Source organism: Arachis duranensis, chromosome 3, assembly GCF_000817695.3.
Source record: "Arachis duranensis cultivar V14167 chromosome 3, aradu.V14167.gnm2.J7QH, whole genome shotgun sequence".
Classification (NCBI taxonomy): Eukaryota; Viridiplantae; Streptophyta; class Magnoliopsida; order Fabales; family Fabaceae; genus Arachis; species Arachis duranensis.
In genome coordinates, this window is record NC_029774.3 from 24240664 (window position 1) to 24253372 (window position 12709).

At 40.9% G+C, this 12709-nt stretch overlaps 1 protein-coding gene across 8 annotated transcripts; it reads left to right on the plus strand.

Annotated features, from left to right (window-relative positions):
* Positions 1–8336: 8336 nt before the first annotated feature.
* On the plus strand, positions 8337–11160 carry LOC107478037 (uncharacterized). 8 transcript variants are annotated; one of them, XM_021137903.2, is made up of 5 exons: positions 8337–9116; positions 10352–10409; positions 10481–10613; positions 10709–10826; positions 10932–11160. In XM_021137903.2, exons 1-5 carry the CDS (start codon positions 8538–8540, stop codon positions 10992–10994), a joined length of 951 nt encoding a protein of 316 aa, XP_020993562.1. In that variant the 5' UTR covers positions 8337–8537; the 3' UTR covers positions 10995–11160. The 8 variants fall into 8 exon arrangements, with proteins under 8 accessions (XP_020993562.1, XP_020993563.1, XP_015953644.1 ...); XM_021137904.2 differs by having other exon boundaries at positions 10941–11160; XM_016098160.3 differs by having other exon boundaries at positions 8339–9116; positions 10985–11160.
* The last annotated feature ends 1549 nt before the right edge of the window (positions 11161–12709 follow it).

Here is a 12709-nt window from a genome sequence, read left to right on the forward strand (position 1 = left end):
TTCTTTCTTGATGAAGACTCCAACCCCCTCTTTCCTCTGTACTGGCTGAAGGCCTCTCCCGTAGAGAAGTACAACCTTGATGATTTGTATGAGGTTGAGGAGGCCATAGTAGGGTTCTTCCGAGAAGTTTGGGGGAGAGCCCCTTATTTAGGTACAAAAAAGTTTCTTTTGGAGTCCCCAAGTTTTGTGCGGGCCCAACTAGGTAGTTGTGATTTCGATAACTTCCGACTTGTTATGTTCTGATTTGTTATTTCTGACTTGTAGCCTTTCATCTTGTAGACTAAATTCTTTATTTTTTGGTTTTTCAGAAATGGTGAAGAAAGGTTCCAGCGCCTCTTATCAAAAGGTCCAGGATGCTAGGAGGAGGTCGCGAGCACGGGTTGATGCTGCGAGGGCTGCTGGCACTCTTCCTCCTCCTCCTCCTCCTCCCCTTCGTGATTTGGAGACCTCTTCTCGTCCTATTTTGGTATCCTCTTCTTCTTCTTCTTCTCTTCCTCCTCCTATCCCTCCGCCCCGATCTTCCCCTGAGCCCGAGAAGAATAAGCGTAAGACTTCTGGCTCTTCTTCAGAGGTTTCCACTTTCGATGGTCCTCAATTCGTCCAGAACCACATCTTTTCCCATACTCAAATTAGTATGGATGATGCTTTCGTTCGAAACCATCTTAATATCATGGTTCAGGGGCCATCATTTCTCCTCCCCTGACAAGATTGTAGTAAATGGGGCCATCGTTTCTCCTCCCCGACCTGAGACTGCCTCCGACTTGAAGACTCAGGGACAGAGGATAGTAGAGTCTCCTCCTCGTGAGGAGTGGCAAGATGGAGACCTCCCGAGTTCTTCTGGGGTTCCCTCTCAAGATCCTGAATAGTCTGCTCTGTCCTTCTCTGTTGCTACTCCGACTTTTCTTCTTGCTGATCTTCCTTCTGGTAGTGCTGACCTTCCCTCTCATTGATATTTGGCTATTTGAGGACCCGGCCTATGAGCCCCTTATTTTTGAACAATTTTATATTTTGTTTGTTTGATGGTGGCTTGTTCTTGACATTTTCTGGCCTTTTATGGCCGCAAACAAATGTGCTTTGTCCCCCCCCCCCATTTTTGGATAAGGGGTTTTAAGGTTGATTGACGTGTGTGCATACTTTTTGATCTTTCCTTTGTTTAGGTTTTCCATGAAAAAAAACCCTTTCGATCATTTTTTGTTTTTGAAAAAAGCCTATGGGCAAGCTGCATTTTGTCTAAGTTATTTGGTTTTTTCAAAGACTTGAGACAGCTTCTGCCTTTTTGATGGTTTTCTTTTATCTCTCTTTGTATTCCTTATGAATTCAAATTTTCTTATTTGAATTTGTTCATAACTTAGGCTATTTTTGTGATGCATTTTAATTGTTCTCGCTTTTTCCGACTTGTTGGTCGTAATATTCCCGATTTTCATAATGCACTTTTATAACCTCTTTACACCGACTTGTACTTCATCGTTTTATCCTGAGGACCACTTAAGTCGGTCATGGGATTTTTACGTTTTGTCGAGCTTATGTTCGGCGCGTTTCGTAGAAAAAATAACTTAATGGAATTTGCAAAGAGATTTAGAAAAAGATCTTTATTTATTGGCAAAGGTACTCTTTGCTACTAAGGGGTAAAAAATGGTTGCGCCTTGGTCTCCACTTTGATACCTCGTTAAAAACCCCCTTCAGGAAAACCCTTTTTTAGGAAAAAACCATGAAGTCGGGAAAAAGAGTACACCAGGGAATGAAGTTCGCTTTTAACTATAGTACCTTTTCATATAACAAGCATGCCACGACCTAGGTAGCTTGGCACCGTTCAAGTCGATCACCTTGTAGTAGCCTTTTCCTAAGACCTCACTAATTTTGTATGGTCCTTTCCAGTTAGCAGCAAGCTTTCTATCTCCAGACTTGTTGACGCCAGTGTCGTTTCTGATAAAGACCAAGTCGTCTGGAATGAAGCTTCTTCGATTGACATTCTTATTGTATCTGTTCGTCATCCTTTGCTTTAGCGCTGCTTCTCTTATCTGGGCTTGTTCTCAAACTTCAGGAAGTAGCTCGAGTTCTTCTTTGTGTCCCTGTATGTTGCCAACCTCATCGTAGAAGCTCACCCTTGGACTTTGCTCATTAATTTTAACTAGTATCATGGCTTCTATGCCATAAGCAAGTCGGAAGGGTGTTTCTCCTGTAGCAGACTGAGGTGTAGTCCGATAAGCCCATAGCACATGAGGGAGTTCTTCAGCCCATGCTCCCTTTGCATCTTGCAACCTTTTCTTCAGCTCAGCCAGTATAACTTTGTTAGCCGTCTCGGCTTGTCCATTCGCTTGTGGGTGTTCTACCGAGATGAACTAATGCTTGATCTTCAGGCTGGCTATCAGGTTTTTGAAGGTGGAGTCGGTGAACTAAGTTCCATTATCAGTGGTGATGGAGTGTGGAACCCCATACCTAGTGATTATGTTCTTGTAGAGGAACCTCTGACTTCTTTGGGCTGTGATGGTGGCTAACGGTTCGGTTTCAATATACTTCGTGAAGTAGTCTACTCCCACTATTAGATATTTTACTTGTCCGGGCACTTGGGAAAGGGGTCCTAGTAGGTCCAATCCCCATTTTGCGAAAGGTCAAGGAGAATTTATGCTAATGAGCTCCTCATGGGGAGCGACATGGAAGTTGCATGCATTTGGCATGGCTCGCATTTCTTTACGAAGTTGGTGGTATCTTTCTGCAAGGTCCGCCAGTAGAACCCGGCCCGGATGACTTTCTTAGCCAAAGACCTTTCTTCGAGATGATTCCTGCAGATACCATTGTGGACTTCCTCAAGTACTTCGGTTGTCCTCGAAGTCGGGACGCACTTCAATAATGGTGTTGATATCCCCCTTTTATAGAGGATATTTTTCACCAAAGTGTAGTTTTTTGCTTTTCTCCGGATTTTCTTAGCCTCCTTTTCTCCTTTGGGTAGGATGTCGAATTTCATGTATTCGATTAGTGGGTTCATCCATCCGAGGTCTAATCCGGATACTTCGAGGATATCTTGCTTGACCTCTATTTTTGCGACAGAGGGTTCTTGGAGAGTTTCTTGGATCAAACTTCTATTATTCCCTCCTGGCTTGGTACTTGCTAGTTTGGAGAGGGCGTCTGCTCTACTATTGAGGTCCCGAGTTATGTGTTTGACATCGGTCTCTACAAAACAACTAAGATACTCCAAGGTTTTGTCTAAGTACCTCTTCATATTAGGATCTTTGGCCTAATACTCTCCATTTATTTGGGAAGTCACCACCTGAGAGTTGCTGAACACAATTACTTTGGTTGTGCCGACCTCTTCATCTAGCTTTCATCCTGTAATCAAGGTTTCATATTCTGCCTGATTGTTAGAGGCTGAAAATTCAAATTTGAGGGAGACTTCTACTTGAGTTCCCCCTTGGTTGACTAATATTATGCCCGCACCACTTCCGACTTTATTGGAGGATCCGTCCACGTATAGCTCCCATGCCGTGGAGGCTTCCTCTTGATCTCCTGCATATTCTGCCACGAAGTCGACGAGGCATTGGGCTTTGATTGTCGTCTGAGTTTCGTACTTGAGATCGAACTCGGATAGCTCTTTGGCCCATTGAACCATTCTTTCCGCAATATCCGTCTTCTGGAGGATTTGCTTCATGGGCTGGTTGGTTCAAACCCTTATAGTGTGAGCCTGAAAGTAAGACCGTAGTCTTCGAGAAGCTACTATTAAGGCATACGCAAACTTCTCCAATTTTTGATACCTTAATTCAGGGTCTTATAGAACTTTGCTAGTGAAGTATACAGGATGCTACCCGACCTCGACTTCCTGTATTAGAGCTGATGCTATAGCTTTGTCTATTACGGACAAATACAGGATGAGTTCCTCCCCAACTTGAGGTCAGGTCAGAATAGGAGGTTGGTTTAGAAATCTTTTGAACTCTTGGAATGTTTCTTTGCACTCAGGAGTCCATTCGAACTGGCTTCCTTTTCTTAGTAGAGAAAAAAGGGGTAGGGATCTTGATGCTGATCTTGCCAAGAACCTGAAGAGGGCTGCAAGTCGGTCATTCAACTGCTGGACCTCCTTTAGGCAAGTCGGACTTTTCATTTCTAGGACTACCTTGCACTTGTCGGGGTTTGCTTCAACCCCCCTTTGTTTTAGCATAAATCCCAAAAATTTTCCTGCCTCTACTGCGAAGGTACATTTTGCGGGATTTAATTTCATCCCATTCGTCCTTATGGTGTTGGAGATTTGCGAGAGGTCCGTCAGGAGGTCGGCCTCATCCTTTGTTTTTACTAGCATGTCGTCTACATAAACTTCCATTAAACTCCCAAGGTGAGGTGCAAACACCCTGTTCATCAGCCTTTGGTACGTGGCTCATGCATTTTTTAATCCAAAAGGCATGACCACATAGCAATAGTTTGCTCTAGGCGTGATGAAGGATGTTTTTTCTTGGTCCGGCTTGTACATTGGGATTTGGTTGTATCCCGAGTATGCATCCATGAACGACAAATACTGATACCCCGAGCTGGAGTCTACTAAGTTATCAATGTATGGGAGTGGATATGGGTCTTTGGGACACATCTTGTTTAGGTCAGTGTAATCGATGCACATCCTCCACTTGCCGTTTTAATTTTTGACCAGCACCACGTTCGCCAGCCATGCCGGGTACCTGACATCTTTAATTAAGCCGACTTCTAGGAGGGCTTGTACTTGCTCCTCCACCACTTGGGCCCGTTCGCGTCCGAGCTTCCGTCTTCTTTGCTGAACAGGATGTAATCCGGGGTATATTGAAAGCTTATGTGACATGAGTTCGGGATCTATCCCTGGCATGTCAGAAGCCTTCCAAGCGAAGAGATCAGAATTCTTTTGTAGGAGCCTTATGAGTTTTAGCTTCAGATCCTCTTTCAAGTTGGCTCCAATGCTGGTGTTTTTTCCTTCCTCTTTTCCGACATGTACTTCTTCAATCTTTCCCCCAGGATGTGGTTGCAACTCTTCCTTGGCCTTGACTCCTCCGAGCTCGATGGTGTGGACTTTCTTGCCTTTTCCTCTTAGGTTTAGGCTTTCATTGTAGCATTTTCTTGCTAGTTTCTGATCTCCCTTGATGGTTGCTATTCCCTCCGGCATTGGAAATTTCATGCAAAGGTGGGGGGTGGACACTACTGCTCCGAGCCGATTTAGGGTACCTATTAGAGCATTATAGGCTGAACCCACATTGACGACTATGAAGTCGATGCTCAGAGTTTTGGATTTTGCCCCCTTTCCAAAAGTTGTGTGCAGGGATATAAATTCTAGTGGCTTTATTGGTGTGCCCCCCAGCCCATACAGAGTATCGGGATAAACTCTTAACTCATTTTCATCCAATCCCAGCTTATCAAATACTGGTTTAAACAGGATGTCGGCTGAGCTTCCTTGATCCACCAAGGTTCTTTGAAGATGGGCATTGGCAATGATTATGGTTATCACAACTGGATCATCATGTCCAGGAATGATACCTTGCCCATCTTCTTTAGTGAAAGAGATGGTAGGGAGGTCGGGAGCTTCGCCCCCGACTTGGTAGACTTCTTTCAAGTGCCTCTTGCGAGATGACTTTGTGAGGTCGCCTCCACCGAATCCCCCCGAGATCATATGTATATGTCTTTCCGAGGTCTGTGGTGGTAGATCTCTCCGGTCCTCGCCGTCTCGCTTTCTCTTGCCATGATGATCCGACCTTTCAACGAGATATCTTTCTAGCTGATCTTCTCTGACCAACTTTTCTATCACATTTTTCAGGTCGTAACAATCATTCATTGAGTGACCATATAGTTTATGGTACTCACAATAGTCTCCACGACTTCACCCCTTCTTGTTTTTGATGGGTCTGGGGGGAGGTAGCCTTTCAGTATGACAAATTTCCCTGTAGACATCGACCAGGGAAACTCGCAGATGAGTATATGAGTGATATCTCCTAGGCTTTTCAAGTCCGACCTCCTCTTTTTTCTTGGGCTCTCTCTCTTTATCTTTTATTTAGTGAGAGAGCCCAGGTCACCAACTCGGATCTCGAAGCCCGGCATTTTCCTCCATGTTGATGTACTTCTCGGCTCTTTCTTGTACATCGCTTAGGGAGGTCGGGTGCCTTTTCGAGATGGAGTGGGAGAAGGGGCCTTCTCGAAGTCCATTTACTAGGCCCATAATTACCGCTTTCGTAGGCAGATCTTGGATCTCCAAACACGCTTTGTTGAACCTTTCCATGTAGTCCCTCAAAGGTTCACTCCCAGTCCTCCTGTTTTACTCCCAGGAGGTTTGGTGCGTGTTTCACTTTATCCTTTTGGATTGAGAATCGCATAAGGAACTTACGCGAGAGGTCATCGAAGCTAGTGACCGACCTTGGGGGGAGGCCATCGAACCATTTCATCGCTGCTTTGGTAATGGTTGTCGGGAAAGCCTTGCAGCGAGTAGCATCAGAAGCGTCGTCCTGGTACATCCGACTTTTAAAATTGCTTCGGTGATGCTTTGGATTGGTAGTTCCATCGTAAAGGTCCATATCAGGACTTTTAAAGTTCCTTGGAACCTTTGCCCTCGTTATGTCTTCACTGAATGGATCTTCCACTCCCAAAGGAGAGTCTTCTCGGTCACTACGGGAACCTCGACCTTTGAGAGCGAACTCTAATTTCAGGAGCTTTTTCTCAAGCTCCTTTCATCACTCGATCTCACTCCTCAAATTCCTTTCTGCTTCTCGTTGTCACTCCAGTTCTTGCTCCAGTTGCTCAAGGCACCCTTGGTGACCATGGAACAATCCCATGAAATCAGCTGCATGGGGTTGTCCCTCCTTTCCTGATTTGCACCCTTCAGAGAATTTTTCCTTTGAGTCCTTTACCCATGAGGTACCCTCTTTGTGCTGGTTAGTCACTCCCCGATGAGTGACTATCGCTCTATCATTATTATTAATGTCCTGATTCTTTTGCTCAGAATCGGACGCTGTCTTTCCATCTTCATGCAAGTCATCTGCCATCACTGGTTGATTTCTCGATTTTCCAGCAACGGCGCCAATGTTACGTTGGGTAACCGAAGATTAGTGGACTGGACTTGTAAGGTTGGCCCAATCGTCTGAAGGAGGAGGTCTCCGACTTGGTTTGCGTCTGGGAGCTACCGTCTGACTCGTGCGTGTGAAGGAATGGGGGTGGTACCTGCAAGGACACTTCGATGCCTAAGTGAGCAAGGAGTTTTAGTAGGTTTAGAGAGTATTGGAACTTAGAGATACCTTAGGAGTGTCAGTGTATTTATAGTGGTGAATCAATAACCACCGTTGGAGTAGTTCCACCTTTTGAGGAGGATAACCGTCCTTTATCTTAGGGAAGTTGAGATATGGCCCCTGGAAGTGGGTTGAGAAATTTTAGGAGCAGTTACTTATTTGAATAAGCCTTATCAGCCAGCTAACCTTCGATCCCGACTTCCTTAAAGGGGAATCTGTGTCGTATCCGACTTCTTCTTGGGAGGTCGGTTACAAGCGAAAGCCAATCTATAGATTGGGCCTTTTTAACTTATTTGAATCTGAGCTCTAGTGTTAGGTCAGGATATGAATAAATAGTAAATTAAAAGGTAAGGTTATTTGTATAAATGAACTAATATAAAATAATAACTTCAATCATATAAATGCATATATACATAAAATATCAGATATCAAAAATTAAACAAGTTAAAGATTATAATATAGAGAGAATAACACATAAGAATAAAATAGTGGTTAAAGATATATAATCATACATTAAAGACTTAAATCTTACTAAATTGTGTGTTGTAAAATTTTAGATCTAATTTATGTTTCATAATCTTTATTTAAATAAGTTTAATGAAAATTTTAACTCAAGTTAATAGGATGTTCTAATTTTTTTCTTAGAAATTTATTATTCTAATCAAATAACCAAAGGAGTTAATTTTTTTTCAAACGGTGATTGCATAAAAGTAAAATTTTAAAATTTTCTTTTATTTCAACTTTTCTCAGTTCGACACATACATAAAGAGAAAAAATTCAGATCCTATTCTCCACATTCATCCAATCATTAACTAAAAATAAAAAGTTATATTTAAAAGCTATATGAAATAAAAAAGTGTACTAAAACTAGAATAAAATTTTAAATTATATACAAATTAAAACAAGAGGCAAATAAATTAGAAGACAATTCAAAGTAACAAAATCTATATGTATGCTTCAAATGATGTGATTTAATTTATTTTGTAAAATAAAGATATTTCTATGATTTTCTATCACAAGATTTTATTTAAAAAATCCCAACTTTAGTGTCTTTAAATGTCTCAAAAAATATATTTTATTTTTTTATTATAATATATTAAAAAAAAAAGTTAAATGACTGTCGCCTTACACCGCGAGTCCGCCGACGTGCTTCATCGGAGTTAAAATTTCAAAGTCAAGGAAGTTGATCTCCTCAATTACCATTACCAGCTCCCAAATCTCATTTCCACGCCAACACGCTATTAAACCTCTCTTTTCTCTCTTCAACCCGCAACAACAAATATTTCCATTCCAAAAAATTCAAAACCCTAATTTCCCGCCAAAATGCCGTACCCCGTCATTGTCGACGACAATGACATAGACGACGCCGCTTTGTGGGCCGTAATCGATTCCGCCGCAGCATCCCACTCCTCATCGAAATCCAAAACCCTACCAACCATCACTTATCCCAATCAACGCCAATCCCCTTCTCCGGTATCCAAACCATCGCCGTCGCCGGTATCGTCGCTTCCGCCGGGAAAGTTCCACCGGATATCGCGGGATTCCGGCGAGGTTGTGCAGGAGTCGTGGGCTTACCGACCGCCGAGGAAGGTGGCGAGGATCGCTGCTCCTCCAGAGGCCAACGTGAGCGGCAGCCCTCTCGCTTTGGTCAGGACCGTGGAGAGGACACCGCCAGCGAAGGCCTATGCGTCGCCGGAGTCTTATCTGTCGCCGGGGATTGGAAAATTGACAGGGCAAGAGGTGAGCGGGAGCTGCACGGAGTTGTCGCCACAGTGTTTTGGCGGCGGCGGAAGGAGGAGCGAGAAGGTAGATGAGGAGAAGGAGAATGGCATGTGGCATGGCTTGTCTGGAAGGTTTCCTTCGGTTTCTTTGTTCAAGGAGTACCAAAATGCAGCTATGGCGGTAATTATCTATTTCATTTGTCTCTATGATCGGTTCTAGGTTGTGCTTTTTACTTCTTTTTTTCTGTTTAAGCTGAATTTGAATAATGAGCGGTAGAATAAATGATATGGTTTTGTGACTTGATTTTGAAGTTGCTGTTTGATTTACGAGAGAGAATAGAAGGGATACCAAGGAGCATAGAATTTGCATGGAAAAGGAGGTTTTACGAGCATCATTGTTAGTAGAGTAATTTTTTTGATAGAGTGTTAGTATAGTTGTGTTGCATAATTGAACAAGAATTATATTTTCTTATTTATTACATGATCCAAAAATATGATTTATCATCTCAGATTATCTGTTTTTTGTAGGATTGAACACTTAACAATCTGTAAAATGCAAAAGTATAACTGGCAATTTGATCGTAATCTTTTCCATATAAGTTCACTGCTTAAGTGCCATTGTTCGACCAGTTTCTGTCGATTTAGCATTTTGTGCTTCATATCATGTTCTTGAACAAGATAACATAACTAACCACTTTCTATTCTTAACATCTGTCATGCTTCTTATAATTTTTTTCGACAAAAACAACACACATTAAACCACTGATTAGCCCTTGAATGGAAAGCTACTACAATGGACATTTTTGTAAGGACTGTAGTGTGTACAAATTATAAGTTGTTTTCTTCATGTTAGTCTCTTCAGGTATTTGCTTGTGAGGCTTACTTGCTTATTCTGTATCACATTAGAATATCCAACAGATAAGTTTCTCCAGTGCTTTTGTCCTTTACCTGTCATCAATATTGAAACTTAAAGCGTCTGATTCCTTTTTTTCCCTACTTTTTACACCTCTTTTTTTATCCTAATACTTGGACAAATTATTGCTGCATTGCATCTTTTTTTCATTTGACAATGCTAACTTCTGAGGAACATATTTTTCTTGAATATGATAACTTAACGGCTTGCTTGTCCAGACTCGAGATAAATTCAACGCCTTTAATTTTTTGTATTTTTTAACCTTTATAAAATATAAAATACTACTTGCATTATGAGTAGATACTCCTGGTTTGGATTATTGTATTTGAGTCAGTTTGACATGTTTTTGCCCCTGGTTTTGCATATAACAACCCAATTATATTTCCACAGGACTTTATGCAAGTGTCAGAAGATATAAGAGTTCCTGTGGCGTAATTAGTTTCCTTTGATTAGGATGTACCTAATAAATAAATCCTTTGTTGTTCTGTCAATGTCAATGACAGATTTTGGAGAAAACTGATTACACTTTGATTTCAGGAAAGTCTTTCATTAAAAAAACAGGTAAACAAAGTTACTGTTGTCTTTCCTGGGAAAACGATACAGTAGTCGTAACATTGATGAGTTTTTTACAGGTTGGAGAAAGATATCTTGCTACTTTAATATTTCTTATGAAATCAGAGATAAGAACATTGAGTTTGATGAGAATCGCAATGTTCAGCGTGCTGAGTTTGTTGTTCGTGCATACATGCAGTATGTTCTTGTTTGGTAGTTTCAACTAATTTTCTTCCAAATGATTTCTATTTTTGCCTCAACTATTGCAATTGGCTTTGCTAATTTTTTTTTCTTTTGCATTTCATCAGGGGTGGCAGATTCTCAGATGGCTGGGGCTCTTGTGAGCGATGTGAAAAGAGATTTCAGAAACCAAATCATGATATTCCAAGCACAGCTGAGACCAGAGCCAAAAACAAAGCTTGTCAGGTACGTCATTTTTGGTGTGTACTTTGTCTATTTTATTTTGTTTTTGGTACATTGGGAGCAATGAGGTTTGGATCTAAGATTTCTTACAAACTACTCAACTAAAAGCTTTTTCAGACCAACTTAGACCACAAACATCTAGCACGCTGTTACTTTTACAGGATTTGCTAGGAATTGGAGAATACCGACCTGGTGCAACAAGTCAAGTTCATTGATTTTGCGGATACATTCTGTTCTGTTCTTTGTACTGATTTGGTATCCCTGAAATATTTTCTTTATCCACATGCACTATATATTTGTTGGAGGGAGAAAGTAAACTAAAAAGTTGTAAATAAAAGTGCACCCTATTTTTTAGCAATTCTGGGTGAATTGCTGTAAATCCTAACATAATAGTCAATTAGCAAGTATTTGGTGTTTTAGCATTCAACATAAGAATTGCGTTCCTTGGGCAATGGCCAGCAAGAAAAGCTCTTCAATTCAGTTGGAGGTGAATGCCAGATCCAAGGAGAATCATGAACGAGGGATCCATATTTGGCCAGAATATCTGTGGAAGTTTATACCTTCCCTCAAAGTATGAGTGCTGTTCACAGTCCAGTCCTCAAGCAACCAACATTTGATGGTATCAATACCATTGTCTAGCTTTAAAAAGCTTGGCTTGAGGTTTGAAAACGGTGGTATAAAATGTATTCCTGCCTACCTAGCAGGTTGGTCTGTATTTTACTATATGCTCAATATACATTTTGCTCTAAACTTCTAGTTCTACTTCCCTTTTACACAGTTTACATTGTATGGATGGAGGACATGAGTCTTGTTTTCGTTGAAGTTTTCAAGTAATAACCTCCCCAAACAGCTATCTTGAGCATCATTCAATATTGTCAAAGACACCACCTTTTCAACACAGATAACCCTCGTATAGAAATTCTTTCTCTACACCTCTTGCTTCGCTTCTGCGGATTGTTCACCTCTGGATAGTTTCTTTTTTTTTTTTTTTCGGTTTAATTAGTTGATTTAGGGTTTCAATTGATGAGGTGTATCTTGATTTCACTAATGCTTGTTCTTGATCTAGCTAATTAGTTAATTTGTTGATTGGTTCATTTAGTTCTTGATTTAGCAATTTAGATCATGGGATGATTAGTTGATTCCATACTTGAGGTCTTCATCACAAACGTCACCATCTCAATATCGAGCATCAACATCTAATTTTAAATTTTTACCCTAAAGATCAAAACGACAAATATGTACTAAAGATTTTGCAACAAAAATAACACAAGCTCACTAATTGTCTTATAAGTAGCAAAAGATTTTCTTTTTTTTTTCAAACGACTTGCGCATATGTGAACTTTTGTGAGAACATGGAATAAAATACCATCTCTAAACCTCTTTTCTTAATATTTTTTAAAATTTAGCCGACCACCATAAAATTCTCTCTCTGGAATTTTTTTTGTTGATTACTTTATTAGAGTTTAAAATATTTTAAAGATATTTTTGTTTTGATTTTTTAGAAATATTTTTTGTCAATACCTCAATTTTTTAGAGATGTTTTTAATAGTTTAATTTTAACTTTTTTTATAATATATATTTATTTAGGTATTGTTTCGGCCTAGCCCAACCAGGGACTCGGGTCCGGTTATGAATTACCGACCCACCAGATTACTCAACCTGGACCCAGAGGTAACCTACGTGCCAACTCACATCCTACTAAAAAGATCTGGACAGCTAGCAGAAGTTTCTAGGCAGATGGGCCCAAGTGAAGGGGCCCACCCGGATTCAGAGTATAAACGGGGAGGGACTTACCCCTCTCCAGAGGTACGTTACCTTTCTACCCTAATTGGTCGCCTTTTCATACGGACGTTAACTTTAACATCGGAGTATCTTTGCAGGTACCC